The sequence below is a fragment of the Podarcis cretensis genome (assembly GCF_951804945.1).
Source record: "Podarcis cretensis genome assembly, chromosome: 16".
Lineage (NCBI taxonomy): Eukaryota > Metazoa > Chordata > Lepidosauria > Squamata > Lacertidae > Podarcis > Podarcis cretensis.
Genome location: NC_137186.1, coordinates 28,331,998 through 28,347,164, shown reverse-complemented (window position 1 = coordinate 28,347,164; position 15,167 = coordinate 28,331,998). Strand labels below are relative to the sequence as shown.

Below are 15,167 nucleotides of genomic sequence, written 5' to 3'. Positions count from 1 at the left end.
GCACCCAGTGCCTGGGGAAGGTGCCAGAAAGATTAAAGGTAGCAGAGAAATGACGGACTTGCCCATCAGCTTCCAATCTGGCTGGGACACAAACATCCAACTAGCCAAGAGGCACATTCTGGGCTTTAAGCAGCTCTCCCCTTTCTCCTGAGGTGGGGGGATGTTTTAGCATAAATTGTTCTGGCTTCCAAAGTATCAGTCTTCAGAGGACATCAGAAAGCACGTTTAATTCCACAACTGACATGAAAATAAAGACCAGTTTTGTACAACTGCAGCTGCTAATATCTAAGGCAGTTAGAGAAGTGGGATCATTCCACACCTCGGAGCAATGCAGAGGACTTGGGAGGCAACCTACCACCCACTACTGGCTAAGATGGAATGATGCTGCTCATTCCTTAACCACCATCTGAGAAGGACCACAGGACTACGTGCTTTCTCTTCCTTCATTTCCTCACCCTTCGGATTCTACAGATTCCTCCTGCTGCTCTTAGCCATGATTAAGTCAGCACTATGATTAACCATGGTGATCACGAACTAGAGAAATTCAGCTTGAGAAGGATGCAAAGCTGCCAAGACTACAACTCTCAGGAGCACCTGCTGGTAGAGGCTGTTTAGGGACTACATTTCCCTCCAGCCACAGTCAAGAGGTCCAAGGCATCTAGGGAAGACCGACCTGCTCCCTTAGCTGGGCTAGAAGGAGTTTTAGCCCCCAACACCTGGAGGGCGCCAGGTCTAACCCAATTCACAGAGAGACACCAAATCTGAGCTTCCTTCACATCTGCAGCCTCTCTCATAGGGCAGGTCTATCATGTGCTCTTCACTCCCAAGGTCTGTCGTTTCCACAGAAACAGGCTTTGCAAGTTTAGAACAGGATGGGTTTCCTGGAGAGGGAAAGAGAGAAAGAGAAAGAGAAAGACAGATTGTGCTGATAACAAACACACCCTCCTGGAAAAGGCAGATCATTTCCCATAACGTGAGCTCAGAAAATAGAATTTTTCCAAAGAGAGGAGAGAGGCTGTCCATTCCCCTGAAGGCAGATCAAAGCAAAGTGGGCTTTGGCGGGGAGGGGGGGCTGCACCGCTGCTTCCCTGCCCCCCTCCTTGTCCTGCTGCTGCTGCTTGTTCAGATATTCAGCTGCTTTCCTGAAGTGCAATTTGGCGAATCCTCCAGCAGGCCAGGAACTTGTTATACCCATAGCTGGCTATGAGCAACAACTTGGGCTGGCTTGTGGGTTGGCTTCCAAAGTCTCTGGCGAGTCCCCTTCTATTTCTGCAACAAGGGAACAAAGAAATGGCCAAATCAATCCTTTCGGAACATCACTTTCCAGAAATGGTTAACAGGCAACATTGGTGTTCATCCCAGTCTTCAGAAACATTTGCATGGTGCAAGTAGATAAATAGGTACTGCTCCGGTGGGAAGGTAAACGGTGTTTTCGTGCGCTGCTCTGGTTCGCCAGAAGTGGCTTAGTCATGCTGGCCACATGACCCAGAAGCTGTACACCGGCTCCCTCGGCCAATAAAGCAAGATGAGCGCCACAACCCCAGAGTCGGCCACGACTGGACCTAATGGTCAGGGGTCCCTTTACCTTTTTTACTAGATGGGCAGGCAACCTTCCTGTGCTTGTCGGCATGAAGGCTGGGGTCCTACTGGCCTCCCTTTCCCAACCTGGTGCCCTCCAGAGGTTTGGGGCTGCAAGTCCTATCAGTCCTAGTCACTGTGGAGGGGAGTAGCTGCTATATGCATTTATATTTATTATTTATTCATAAGAAGATTATATACCACTTAAGACAGAATCAGCTTACCCAAGGGAAGGTGTGTGTGCTACAGCACAGAACACAGAGAAGTAGGGAAAGGGGCCCCAGATACCAGAAAGACCACCTATAACCTATTTCATATTTTGAAGATGAATGTGAACATCTTGAATTGGGCCTGGGAACAGAACAGAAACCAGTGCAACCAGTTTTAAAACACGGATTATGCAAGTGGAACCCTGGTCAGTCATTTTGCTACTGCATTTTCAGGCCTGCTGAAGTTTCCAAGTGGTCCTGCGATTCTGGGGCAGATGGGAGTGGTAGCCCAAAATGGTTGGAGAGCAACCAGTCAGCAAAGACTTTTCTAAGCAGAAGGAAAAGCTGTCTGGCCCCCTCACTATCCTCATCCCTTGAAAATGTTTTGTTTTTAATCAAACAAAGACAATTCAGTTCAACCTACTGATGAGGTTTCCTGCACCAATTTGGGCCATTCGGCTGTTGCTCTTCTCCAGCTCCATCAGCATTGATTTTTCAAAGGCCAAGGCAGCAACTCGGGAAAAAAAACCCTTGACGTTTTCCCCTGGTGAGAGAAAGAGAGGGTGGGGAGGTAGAGGGAATGCTGTAACCTTTGAGGGGCTCGAGTAGATAGATAAGATAAACTTTATTCGCATTAGCCAACGGCCATTGCAACATAAAACAAGTGGGGCTTGAGTATTTAAAGCAGTCTTTCCCAAACTTGGGTCTCCAGCTGTTTTTGGACTACAATTCCCATCATCCCTGACCACTGGTCTTGCTAGCTAGGGATGATGGGAGTTGTAGTCCAAAAACAGCTGGAGGCCCAAGTTTGGGAAACACTGCTTTAAAGCGTGCATGTCTAACCCGTGGCTCTCTAACTGCTGGCTGGGGATGATGGGAGTTGGAGTTCATCAAAATCTGGAGGGTCATGGGTTAGCCACTCCCGTTTTAAACACAGGGTGGTACTATAGGCAGCTGCTATAAACAAAATGGCTCGTGTCTCTTCCAACATCCCTACCCACCCCCTCCCAAAAATTGAGGGAGGTGTTCAAGGGGCTACCTTTGGCAACTTGGCATGAGTCTGTGTGGAGTTCCAGAGCAGAAGGGTGCATTTCACAAGGATCAAACTCTGCACCCAAGCAGAGCATCACTATGAAAGACACCGTCCGGCATAAGTCCCTGGGCAAGCTGGCAGCTTAACTCCTTGAAGGAGACCAGCTGGCATGCCCACCCCGTCAGTCCAAACACTTCAATAGGCTCAACTCACCTGTCTTGGCTGAAACGGACCAATATTCTGCCTGCATTTCATTGGCCAGGTGGATGGCGTCCTGTTCTGTCCGCTCACAGGCTGCGTCAGACTGAAAAAGAAAGGAACCACAGTCAAGGAACATAGCAATCTCTATGTTGCGCTGCAAATGGGTAAACTTCCCCCTCACCCCCAAAACACAAATACAGTGGTACCTCGGGTTAAGTACTTAATTCGTTCCGGAGGTCTGTTCTTAACCTGAAACTGTTCTTAACCTGAAGCACCACTTTAGCTAATGGGGCTTCCTGCTGCCGCCGGAGCACGATTTCTGTTCTCATCCTGAAGCAAAGTCCTTAACCCGAGGTAATATTTCTGGGTTAGCGGAGTCTGTAACCTGAAGCGTATGTAACCAGAGGTACCACTGTATGACCTATCTAACAGCCGTTTTTCCTTCTTAAGAACAGAGAGGGATTTGCTTCTGCAAAATGTGGCCATGAGTTGGCTTTGGAAAAAGATTAGACCAGCTTTTCCCAACTAGGGATGGGCAAGTCTGTCAATTCCAACTTCTCTCACCTTTTCAGCCCCCCACGCCCCACCCAATTCCGTTTGCTGAATTTCCACATTAGTTTGCCGCACCCCCCCCCCAAAGCAAGTCCTTGCAAAAATTATTAAGTGTTTTAGGGCACATTTTTCCTGTATACAGTTTCGCTTGATAAACACAGATGCTTACAAGTCATTTCCACTATGCCTTTTTATATACTTTTGGGGGCTGGCGAACTGTATAGGAACATTTGGAGAAGGGCAAATTTCTAAAGATAAAAGCTGAGTTTTCCTTCTTCTTCTTCTTTTTTTTAAAGGAAGTGTGAATGAGATGAGATTTGCATTTAGAAGTGAACCACATTGGATTCCTGCCCCCATCTCTCTCTCTCTAACCAGGTGCCCTCCAGATGTTTTGGTTGGCAACTCCCAGCAGCCCCAGCATCGTCCAGCTACGTGGGCTTTGTGGGGCTGATGGAAGCTGCCATCCAAAACTTCTGGAGGGCACCAGGTTGGCAAAGGCTGAATTAGACCAATGCACTGAAGAATTAATCTGCCAAACAGAAGCTGTAGAAGACTGTGCCATCTTTTAAGCTCTGCCTGCTGACACTAAAGAGTATCTGGCCATATGTGGTTGGATACATAAGGTAAGAACCTGTTCAGGACAATAAAATTTTGCTCACTTCTACCTGGGCAATTATTATATTCTTACTTCACAGTGTATGGAAAACGTAACACATGAACCTGCCCTTACAGTTGAACTCGTATTTTATTTAACTGTTTTTTCTTTTTCTGTTATGTTTTATTGTAATTTTATTGGTGTTAGCCACCCTGATCCCGGTTCTGGCTGGGGAGGGAAGGGTATAAATAAATAATACATATTATTTTTATTATTATTTGAACCTCAAATGAAAAAAATAGCATTTATGGTGGTCTGCTGATTGAATTTTTCTACGTTATCTGCTCTCTGTTATTTGGAAAATACAAACTCTGTCCTTCTCCCACGTTTTGTAACTTTAACTATATATTTTTTCTTGTTTGTTTGCTTTAAGGTTCGATTTTACATTGATAAAAACCTTTATTATAAAAAAGAACTTGTCTCCATCCCATGATGTACAGCTATTACAGTAAAGGGGAGAAGCTGCCTTTAAGCATCTGTCGTCAGAGCCTTAGACAGGCCGCTCGTCTCTCCTGAGTTTTAAACCTGCATTTTCCTCCCGCTGCCTTACCAAAGAAATTTGTCAAGAACTGACAAGTGCATAATCCTTTGGGGGCACGTTTCCCCTGCTTCAGCAGGGCAAGGCGCTGATGAGCAGAAATGGTTTGAAAAGACACCAGGAAAGAATTTGTGCTAGAAGCTGCTCAGGATGATGATGATGATGATGAAGATGAAGAAGAACCCAACTCAACAGCAAGAAAAGTGAATTCTGAATCCTTGTCGGGTCTTGGCTATGGAAGGAAGCACAGACCACAGGGATCCCTTGCTCCAGCTTCTGCACACAAAGGACATTGTCCCTCTCTCTGCTTCAGGCCCCTTTTATCTATGTGTCCTGCATGCGTCGGCCAGGCATGTCCCAAATGCTCCCAACTGGAGGCTTTATATTGCAGGCTCGATGTTCTGATACAGGTCACTGTTGTGCACCCACACGTTCTGTTTCCCCCAGTTGTGGTTATTGGTTGCAGTTCCATTGCAGTTACTGATGGGCTAGAACTTCTTCTAGCCCTGCTGTTAGGCAAGTTGAGCTCCCGGCAACCAGCCATCATCACACAGTTACCATCCAGACGGGACAAATAAATTGTGTATGGAGACTGCAGTTCCGTAATACTGCTCAAGGTTCCGAGTAGAGCAGCTGCAGCATTTATTTTGCGAGCTGCAATGCACTTACCACTAAATCTTTTTTTGTTCCAACAAGAAAGACGAAGCTGGAGCCTGGTTCATTCTCCCTCAATGCATCCTCCAGCCACTGCCTGAAAAAACGAGGAGGAGGACAGAGGAAATGTCTGAAGGATTTAGAATGCACAAGATGGCTGAGTTTCATGTAAATGCTTTTAATGTTTGATGTTTTATTATGCTCTTATATGTACTGGAAACTGCCCAGATGTGGCTGTGGCAACACAGCCAGATGGGTAGAGTATAAATGATATGATGCTGATGCTGCACAAGGCAGTTTGCGTAGGATGAAAAATGAAAATGGATCAGCCCAGTGTGGAGAGTTCTGGGGGGAATGGGGGCTGCTTACACACCCCATACATTTAAAGCACACAAAACTCAAACAGAATCCTGGGAACCATCACAGAGCTACAATTCACAGTACCCTTAAACCAGTGATGGCCAAACTTGACCTTTCAGCTGTTTTGGGACTACAATTCCCATCATCCCTGACGACTGGTCCTGTTAGCTAGGGATGATGGGAGTTGTAGTCCAGAAACAGCTGGAGGGCCAAGTTTGGCCATCACTGCCTTAAACAAACTACAGTTTCCAGAATTTTGCAAGGAAGGAGAATGGGCATTAAATGTGTTTTAAAGGAATGGTGCACAGGAAGCCTCCATTAGCCAGAAGAGGAAGAAATATAATGTTGATGGAAGGGGGAGCCCCACAAAGTTCTGCTCTCATCAGCAGTATTTTGGGCCAACTGCACATGGCAGTATTAATACTCTTTTCAGAGCTGAAAAGATGAATAAATAAGCAACTTATGATAGTGACATACTAGATATAAGCCATTTCTCAAGTGGGAAGCCAGCATTGCTTGCTCGTAACTGACCACCTGACATTGTTCTCCGCGTTAGGATTGGTCCTTGAATAAACAGGTGAGCAAGAGCCTAGGTCAGCCTTTGGACTACAACTCCCACCAGACCCTTGGCTATGCTGGCTGAGGCTGATGGGAGTTGTAGTCCAAAACGTGAAGGGGTTACAGTTGGGGAAGGCCAGCCTTGTCTCCCGCACAATTCCCCCACCCTGAGCAAACTCACTGCCATACGCTCCATTGTCCACCAGCCACATGCTGGCCGATTTCATTCATCCTGAAACAGAACCCCTGATCTTGGGTGTGATTGTGTGGTATATGAAAGTACAGAAAGTGATCCATTGGAGGAAAGCAGTAATGAGAGGAACTGGGGATTAGCATGAGGAGAACAGGAGGAAGGGGCAGAGGCGAGAGGAAATGGAAACCAGAGAAAGAGGAACACACACCATATGCTCTTCCCTCTTGAGAAAAAATAATATCTCCTCCTCTGCCAGTCCCCTTGGAGCGATGCCTCGTGTCTGGCCCACCAAAGGGGGTGAGCAACATAGCCATCCTTACCAAGTGCAGACGGAAAACCCCAGAGGGAAGCCGGGCAGGGAGGCCCCCATGGGACAGATAAACGGTGCCAGCACCAGGAAAATACAAACACCTCCAGGGAATATGTCAAAGGCTAAACAGAAACAAGACAGCAGCAAAGAGAGAGAGAGAGAGAGAGAGCGCACAGGGAAACTTGTCTGCCACCCATTTCATATGAAGAGCAGCAATTTCTGTGTCACAAGGCAATGAGCTAATAAGAACCTCATTCTTTCAGCAAGTGCGACCGAAACCTCAATACCAACCCTCTCTATTTATTGGGGTGGGAAACCTGTGGCCAGTGGTGGTGGGAAGGAACTGGCAAGGCCAGAAGGCAGAGAGACCAAACAGGAAGTGGAACCAGAGCCAACTCATTTTGGTTTTCTTCCTATCCACCTCCTTCCTGCTCACACCCACTGACAGGCCCACCCTGCTTAAGCCTGTCTAATCCCCCCCAGTCCTCAGGAAAGTTTTTGCAAGAAAGAATGGCAAGGACTTACTTGGTGTGATCCAAAGTCTGGATGTCGGCCAAATCAAAGACTGTTATAATCACTGCAACGAAACCAAGAGAGGATTAGGAGACATTCCAGGTCCAGAAGGCAGGAGAAAGGAGTCGTTTTAGTTCTGACTCAGCAGACATCCAGAAGGAAAGAGGCTGGGGGCAAAGGGCTGGCTTAAAATGCAACCGAGTTGTTCTTTTCCTCAAAGTCAGATTTTTTTTTGGGGGGTGGGGGGATGCTTCAAAATGCAGTATTTCATCAGAAATGACAGGATAGCTATGGATTGGGGCGAAGTCGTGTCTACACGGCTCCCCAAACCAGCGGCGGCAGTGCCCTGGAGGCAGAGTAAATGGGAGAATGTCTCCAGCCCCCAGGAGTCAGCTTTTGCCCTGCTAGCAAGGAAGAAAAAAGCTTTTGACTCACCTTCTGCTCCTCTGTAGTAGGCAGATGCAATGCACTTGAACTTCTCCTGGCCGGCTGTATCCCATCTGGGCAAGAGTGGAATAAGGGAAGTTTGATCAGTCATGGTGAGCGAGGGCCTAAGTGAGCCCAGGGATAAAGCAAATGGTTTAGGAGTACAAGCTGAAGAAGATTGCGATGCCTGAGACAATGCCATCTGGAAGATGCCCTTTTTCCTTTTTAATCACACTTCCGTCCTGGCCACTGGCCTTGCTGGCTGCTGGGGGGAGTTGGAGCCCAGCCAACAGATGAAAAGACCCCCACAGATCCCCCTGCCCCTTGGCTTACAACCAGTAGAAAGTCTGTTTCTCAAAATGAATAATGGCCGCTCAGCCATTATTGGTCCCCTGAATGAAAGCTGTTCAACAGTGGAATGGACTTTAAAAACTTCACTGGAGTTTTCAAAACAGAGATTGAATGGGCATCTGTCATGGATGCCTTAGCTGAGATTTCTGCATTGCAGGGGGTTGATCTAGATGACCCTTTGTGTTCCTTCCAGCTCTATGGTTCTATGATTCTTTGATTCTGGCTGGCTCTGTTAAAACATCCCACACATATGGTGAGCCGCATGTTCATTTCCAACTTACATCTGAAGATTGTATGGAACTCCAGCTATCTCAAAACGCTCAATTTCAAAATCCACTCCGATGGTTGCCTTGTAATCCCGGTCAAAAACATCTTTACAAAACCTGCAAGGGAAAAATGGGTAGCATCCACCTTATTGTTATTATTGTTGCTATTATTATTATTGGCTGCTTTAGATTGTTTTTAATATTGTGCTTTAATTCTGTAACCTGCTCTGGGACCTTAAGGTGAAGGGCAGGAAATAAAATAAATAAGGGTGTGGGAATGCTGACAAGAGGATGTTTGAAAGAAAGAGCAATGAAAAAAAGGCGAGGGAAGAAGACATGTTGGCTACCCCTGCCTTAAATCAAAAGTTTTCACATAGTAGTAGTATTTAAGAAATATTCCACTATTATTATTTATTCAATTTATATACCACCCTTTATCAAAAGATCCCAGGGTGGTGAACAACATTAAAAACACATTAGAGAACATCAAGGATAAAAACTTAATAAAAAGCATACTATCAGCCAAATAATAAAATGGTCATCATCATAATAGCCCTCTCCCCCACACTTTCACAGGCTATAGATTCTTTGATAGCTCTAGGTCTGGGTAAAGAGGAATGTTTTTGCCTGGCGCCTAAAGACATGTAATGATGGCACCAGGTGAGCCTCTCTGGGAAGAGCATCCCACAATTGGGGGGGCCACCACAGAAAAGGCCCGCTCTCTTGTACTAAATAAACTCTCTGAGAAAACCCTAGTAACCATTGTATGTGAGAGGAAGCTGTGTGGTTAAACACACATCTAAGAGCCTTTCCAAGTTCTGAGTGGGAGGAACTCAAAAACAGAGACTGGCAGTTGTGTTTGTAGGCATGGGTCAGGAGGAGATGCATAACTGTAACCTGGGGTGTCTCCTCCTCTTGGTACCATCCTTAAGGAGTGCTTCGCAAGCACTGCTTCAGGCAGGTGGAAGCTACGATGCAAACTGGTCAGCCAGAAAAGACTTATAAACTGAGGTCAGTGGCTGCACTTTGAGGCTGGAACTTTGGACAGCCTTCGACAAACACAACTAAAACTACGTGTCAAAACAGATTTGTACCTGTTGATGAGGCTTGTTTTTCCAACATAGAGGTCTCCCACCACAACCACTTTTGATATTTTTAGCCTGAAACACACATGTTGTTGTTTTTTTCACATTACACAGTGTCATTGAAATGGAAGAACCATATCAGATTAATGCTTCTATTCAGACCAATAAAAATATTACAAAGAGCACATATATGAGATACAAATAGGGCAGAGTAAAACACACAAATATGCTTAAATAATAATTATTCTACAATAATATGAATAAATTACAGTATACAATACCCCAGATCCCTGAAATAAGCGTGGGTGTGAACCTTTCTTCAGGCTCTTGCGATCTTAATTGTGCTGCAACATTCCTTCTAAATTGACAACAGATATCATATTTTTTTAGATTTTAAGGTTATATAGGCATTTGACACCCCAGCAATTTTGAAACATTGCAAAACGTATATTCTTAAGATTACAGGTCAGTTCCAAAATACATAAGGAAACATTGCCTGTGACCAAAACTCTTGTTACGGCACAAAGCGTCATTTCTCCTTGATGACGACTCACCCAACAGCACCTGTGTTCTGTCTCCGACAGGCACTCCTCACCTGGGCGTGGAAGTGATCTTTGAGCTGGAGGCAGGCCTCAGGTGTATACCACTGCAGATACACAGGAAGCAGGAGCATGAGATCAGCTGGGCCAGGACTTCACCTAGCCAGTCTTCTAGGACAGCTTTGCCAGGCCCAAGGCAAAATGTACGACAGGATCTGTTTTAGGGAATGCCTCAGGCCAGAGCGTTTCAACCTTTTCAGGTTCACGGCTCCCTTGACCAACTACATTCTTTCTACGGCACCCCTGGGGGGCTCAGGAGCCCAGTAACATCACCCCTTGCCTGCAGAGCCGGCACCTCCGGCTTTTCAAACATCTTCCGTTCCCTCAGCCTCCTCTCCTCTCCCCTCTCCTCAGGAGTCCTCTGAGTAGTCTCTGCTACTGCTCCTGGTCTCTGAGCTTGCCCCCCACAAAAAAGAGGTGCTTCCTCACACTGCCCCACAGGGCACCCGCCCTGGCCAGCCCCAAAGGCACTATTTGCCTGGGGAGTTTGTAGCCAGGGCTGCTCCTGTAACAAACAGCCCTGCAAGCCTTTGGGAGGCAGAAATGCGAGAGGGCATCAGAGGAGGGAGGGAAGGAAAGAGGGGCAGAGGCTGGTGTTGCCCGTGGCACCCCTGACCACCATTCAAGGCACGCCAGGGTGCCAAGGCACACTGGTTGAAAACCACTGCCTCAGGCTGTCGGGGAACGAGCCCAGCGGACACAGGAGGACAGTTTGCTTACCTTGGGGAAGTGGGAGATGGTTCTGTCTCTGCTCACAGGTGGCGTCACATGCAGGAAGTTGGCCTTCATTGCCCCAAATCAGCGGGTGCTGACAATACAAACCAGAAAACTATCACTGGTATCTAACACCTGTCAAACCAGCAAAAATGTATAGGACGAGTAGTAAAATCTGTTGGAAATGTAAAGAAAAGGATGGTGATTTTTACCACATGTGGTGGACGTGTGATAAAATGAAAGAGTTTTGGGAATTGATGTATAATGAATTGAAAAGATGCTTAAATATACATTCCCAAAAAAGCCTGAAGAACTACTGCTAGGTTTGATAGGAGAGGATATTAAGAAGATGGACCAAAGATTATATATGTATGCTACGACAGCTGCCAGAGTTTTGATAGCCCAAAACTGGAAAACACAGGAGATCCCAACTGTGAAGGAGTGGCAGACAAAGTTGGTCGAGTACGCGGAATTAGCAAAACTGACCCATAGGATTTGTAGTCAGGAGGAAACAAAGTACCAAAAAGAATGGAGTAAATTTATGGTCTATATAAGTGAGAACTGTAGAAATTTGAAGACGTTAGCAGGACTGAAATAAATCTTATGTCATGGTTTAGTTATTATTAAGGAACTGTGGATTAGTGATTGGAATAAGAAAACCTGTGGAAGGGAAGGAGGGAAGTCAGCTGCTCTATGGAGCGTAAAGTAAGACAGATGTTAAAAGATTTGAAATATTTGTGTATCTTGTTGGTGTTGGTGTATTTGAAATGAAAACTTAATAAAAAGCATTTTTTTAAAGAAAAAGACAATACAAACCAGAAAACAATATCAGGGTCATATCAGGGGACTTGCCAACAGCGAAACACAACACCAGCACTTAACGCTTGCCTTTCTGAAGTCCTGACAAAAGTAGTTGGGTTTTTTTTTTTGTAAGGTATTCCTAGAACTGGGTACGTTTATTGCCTCTGAGACAGAGCAGAGCCATCATGGCTGGTAGCCAAGGATAGCCTCGTCCGCCATGAATTTGTCCAATTCTGTAATTTCCCAGTCTGGACTGTACTAAAAACTTATAGGTGTTTCTGTTTTCCCTGACTAGTAGTTCCATGTTTGACTGCAAGCTAAGAAAGTTAGGAGCCTGTTGGCTGGTGAGCCTGGCATTTTCCTGAATAATAAAATAGCAAGGCCTTTCATGGATAAAGGATATCGCCAGGATGTTGCCATAGTAGAGGTGAGTGGCATTCTGAGCTTACAATAGCCCAGAAAGAGGGCACAGGGGGACTCCCTTTGCGAGGGCCTCATTTCACAGTGAACATGCCTTTATCCATTTGGATTATATTTTAACTCACTTTAACCGTTTCCCCGGCTGCCTCGTGCCACTCCAGAGGCTCAGCTGGAAACAACTTCAGTTAGCAAACCACAATAGTCCTGTCCGTCATTATGCAAGTTCCCCGTCTGTCATAATGTTAATTTAAAACTCATGATCTATCTGATTTCCAAAATGAACTTAGGAGGCTAACAAAGCAGGAAATGCCATACAATATTTAATAGCCTACGTCACGCCCACCATTCCTAAAAAACAACAACCCCACCAGCAGCCGTAAAATATCAGGATTAGAAACCAACACCAGGAATGAAGTCTGGGCATAGCGGCATGACACCAAAACTTTTTCAGAACAGCTTTGTTTTGCAAACCTCTTAAGGAGAAGAGCAGTCTTCTCCAGCCTACAGGAGTCATTTTCCAAAGCATCTGAAGGGCACCATGTTGGAGGGAACCGAGTGTCAGGGCCTGATGGCTCTCACTTGGCATTCCTCAGGAAAAGCGATACACTAGGGCTGGGGAACATTCATGGCTCTCCAGATGTTGATGGACTCTCAACTCTCATCAGCCACAGCCAGCAAGACCAAGGTTTGTGGATGAGGGGAGCTGAATAGCTCAGTTGGTAGAGCACGAGACTCTTAGGGTTGTGGGTTCGTGCCCCATGTTGGGCAATAGATTCCTGCATTGCAAGGGGTGCGACGTGATGACCCTCATGGTCGCTTGCAACTCTATAGTTCTATGATTCTATGAATATGCAGAAGGCTTCGTAGCTCAGTGGTAGAACATGTGCTTTGCATGCAGAAGGTCCCAGGTTCTAATCCCCAATGGCATCACTAGGGAGCGGTGGGACACACTTCTCACTTGAAGCTGCTGCCAACCAGTGTTTCCATGCGCTCTGGCACTCGTCACGGTTTAGTCCTGGGACTTATGTTCACACGTGGTCAGGATGTAAATATGTACAAAATTTTTGCCGAAGGGTGTTTAAGGAGATAACAGAAATCACTGGGTCTAGAGGTAGAATTATTATCAATTTACAGTGGGGTGGGAGGTTCGCATGCTATGAAGGACTTGTTCACAAATTTATTGACAGCTGCACGACTTATTATAGCTAGGGACAAGGTGAATATAAAATGGAAGAATGGTATAAAGAGGTGTGGGGCATAGCACTTAATGATAAATTAACATGTGCTATTAAGGTAAGACGAGGAATATGCAGGATAAATTATTTTAAGGAGATGTGGAAGGTATTTGTAGAATTTGTACTGTTAAAACGGAAAGGGGTCAAATCATCGCAAGAGGTGAAATTTTGGGAGGTTGGATAGTTACAGTGGAATGGTCTTGGGGATGGGGTGCACATTTTTAATTATTTAATATTATTACTTTGTTAAAAGAAAAGAAAAAACCAAAAAAGAAGCAGTTTAGTCCCAGAAAGCTATCTGTGGACAAACGCCAGCTCCCTCGGCCTGAAATGAGAAGAGTGCCATACCCCATAACAAAGTTTGATTGGACTTAACTGTCCAGGGGTCCTTTACCTTTTTTACCTTTATATGGTGTCGTGTAAATAAACAAATAAATAAAACACTTGGAGGGCACCAAGTTGGCAAAGGCGGCATGGGTTGTGTGTGGTTGTAGTTGTGTAGGACCATTTGGATCTCTGGCCCCGAAAGTGGCCAGCCACTGTAAAAATGTGCCTTTAAGTCTCTCTCTCTCGCTCGCTCTCTCTCTCTCTGCTTTCTTTTCCAGGTGTGGGGATTCATTTGTGAATGTCAAAAAGAGCATAGTGGAGAACGCTGCTGTACAATCTCCTCTATGTGGGTTTTGCATTTCTGTTACAAACAGGTAAAAGAGGAGGGGGAGCCAATTAAGCCTTATGTGGGTGGTAGGGAAGGAAATCACCCTAGCCAGTCTGAAGCTGCAAGGTGGCCATGGACAGTTTGCAGAATCACTTGCTCTAATGGCCTTTGGATAATTTGCAAAAAAGCAAGGCGGTGGGGGTCTGATCCTATTCCCCACCCCCACCACCCCAGCAGACCAGGGGCTTTCCCCTGCCCCCCCCCTCGGCATTTACAAAAAAAGGGGCGATATTGGCAAAGAGTGAGAGGAAAAACGACTCACCATGCAAGAGCTGCTTCCAGGTCTGGAAAGGGGCTGCCGCATCACCATAGGAACCAGAGCGCCTCCCTCTCAGAAGGTGGAGTTAAAATGCAGAGAAACCAACCACCTGAGAGATCTGGCAGACCTTAAAAACCACTGAGAAGAAGGGAGAAAACCTGGTTAATGAATGCCAGATGTTGGCATGCTCAGCTGAGCAACGCCTCCTGCTGCTAGTATAAAGCTGGACAGCTTTTATTAAAGGAAAAAGAAAAGAAAAAAAGAACTGAATCACCAGCATTATTAAAATTATTGTTGTTTTTATTCGTTCCATTTATAACCCAGCTTTTCATCCAGGGAGCTCAAGGAGGTTTACATGGTTGTCCAACTTCCCATTTCATCCTCACAACAACCCTGTGAGGTAGGTTAAGGCTGAGAGACGGTGATTGGCATCCAGGGTCAGCCAGTGAGCTTCATGGCTGAGTGGGGAATTCGAACCCTGATCTCTCCTAGGTCTTTGCCCCAAACCCTAACTGTTACCCCACAGTGGCTCTGGTTTATATCCGGACAAATGTTTGCAACATCCATATTTCATTGGAAACAAAACAAGGAGCACCATGTACACCACCGTGAGCTCCTTGGAAGAAACAATAGAGGCAACGCAACGCAATCAATTAAGAGCGTTCAGCATTTACCCAACCTGGCGCCCCGCAAGTACTTTGGACTACAACTCCCATCAGCCTCAGCGAGCACAGGGCTGGTGAGACCGCCGCAGTGCTTGCTGGGGCTGATGGGAATTGTAGTCCAAAGAATTTGGTAGGCGCCAGTGGGGAGGAAGCTGTCTGGGTTTCCCGCAGGGGCAGCGCGGGCTGCAGAGACTGGCATTTGAGGGCCACCACCTCTCTCTCTCTCGCCTGGCCTCCCCACCACGACACATCCTGCCCAGCCGCCACTTGCGGGAAT

General features: G+C 46.1%; 1 protein-coding gene across 3 annotated transcripts; it reads right to left on the bottom strand.

The window, feature by feature from the left end:
- Positions 1-208: 208 nt before the first annotated feature.
- RAB36 (RAB36, member RAS oncogene family) lies at positions 209-14,888 on the bottom strand. Of its 3 annotated transcripts, XM_079957155.1 has the most exons (12): positions 14,229-14,888; positions 12,142-12,185; positions 10,802-10,889; positions 10,037-10,128; positions 9,492-9,557; positions 8,413-8,514; positions 7,790-7,854; positions 7,367-7,418; positions 5,436-5,517; positions 3,034-3,124; positions 2,212-2,331; positions 209-1,269 (listed from the first exon to the last, which is right to left on the bottom strand). In XM_079957155.1, the coding sequence occupies exons 3-12, from the start codon at positions 10,868-10,870 to the stop codon at positions 1,202-1,204; spliced, it is 807 nt and encodes a 268-aa protein (XP_079813281.1). In that variant the 5' UTR covers positions 10,871-10,889; positions 12,142-12,185; positions 14,229-14,888; the 3' UTR covers positions 209-1,201. The 3 variants fall into 3 exon arrangements, with proteins under 3 accessions (XP_079813281.1, XP_079813282.1, XP_079813280.1); XM_079957156.1 differs by lacking the exon at positions 12,142-12,185 and having other exon boundaries at positions 10,802-10,970; XM_079957154.1 differs by lacking the exon at positions 12,142-12,185.
- Positions 14,889-15,167: the final 279 nt, after the last annotated feature.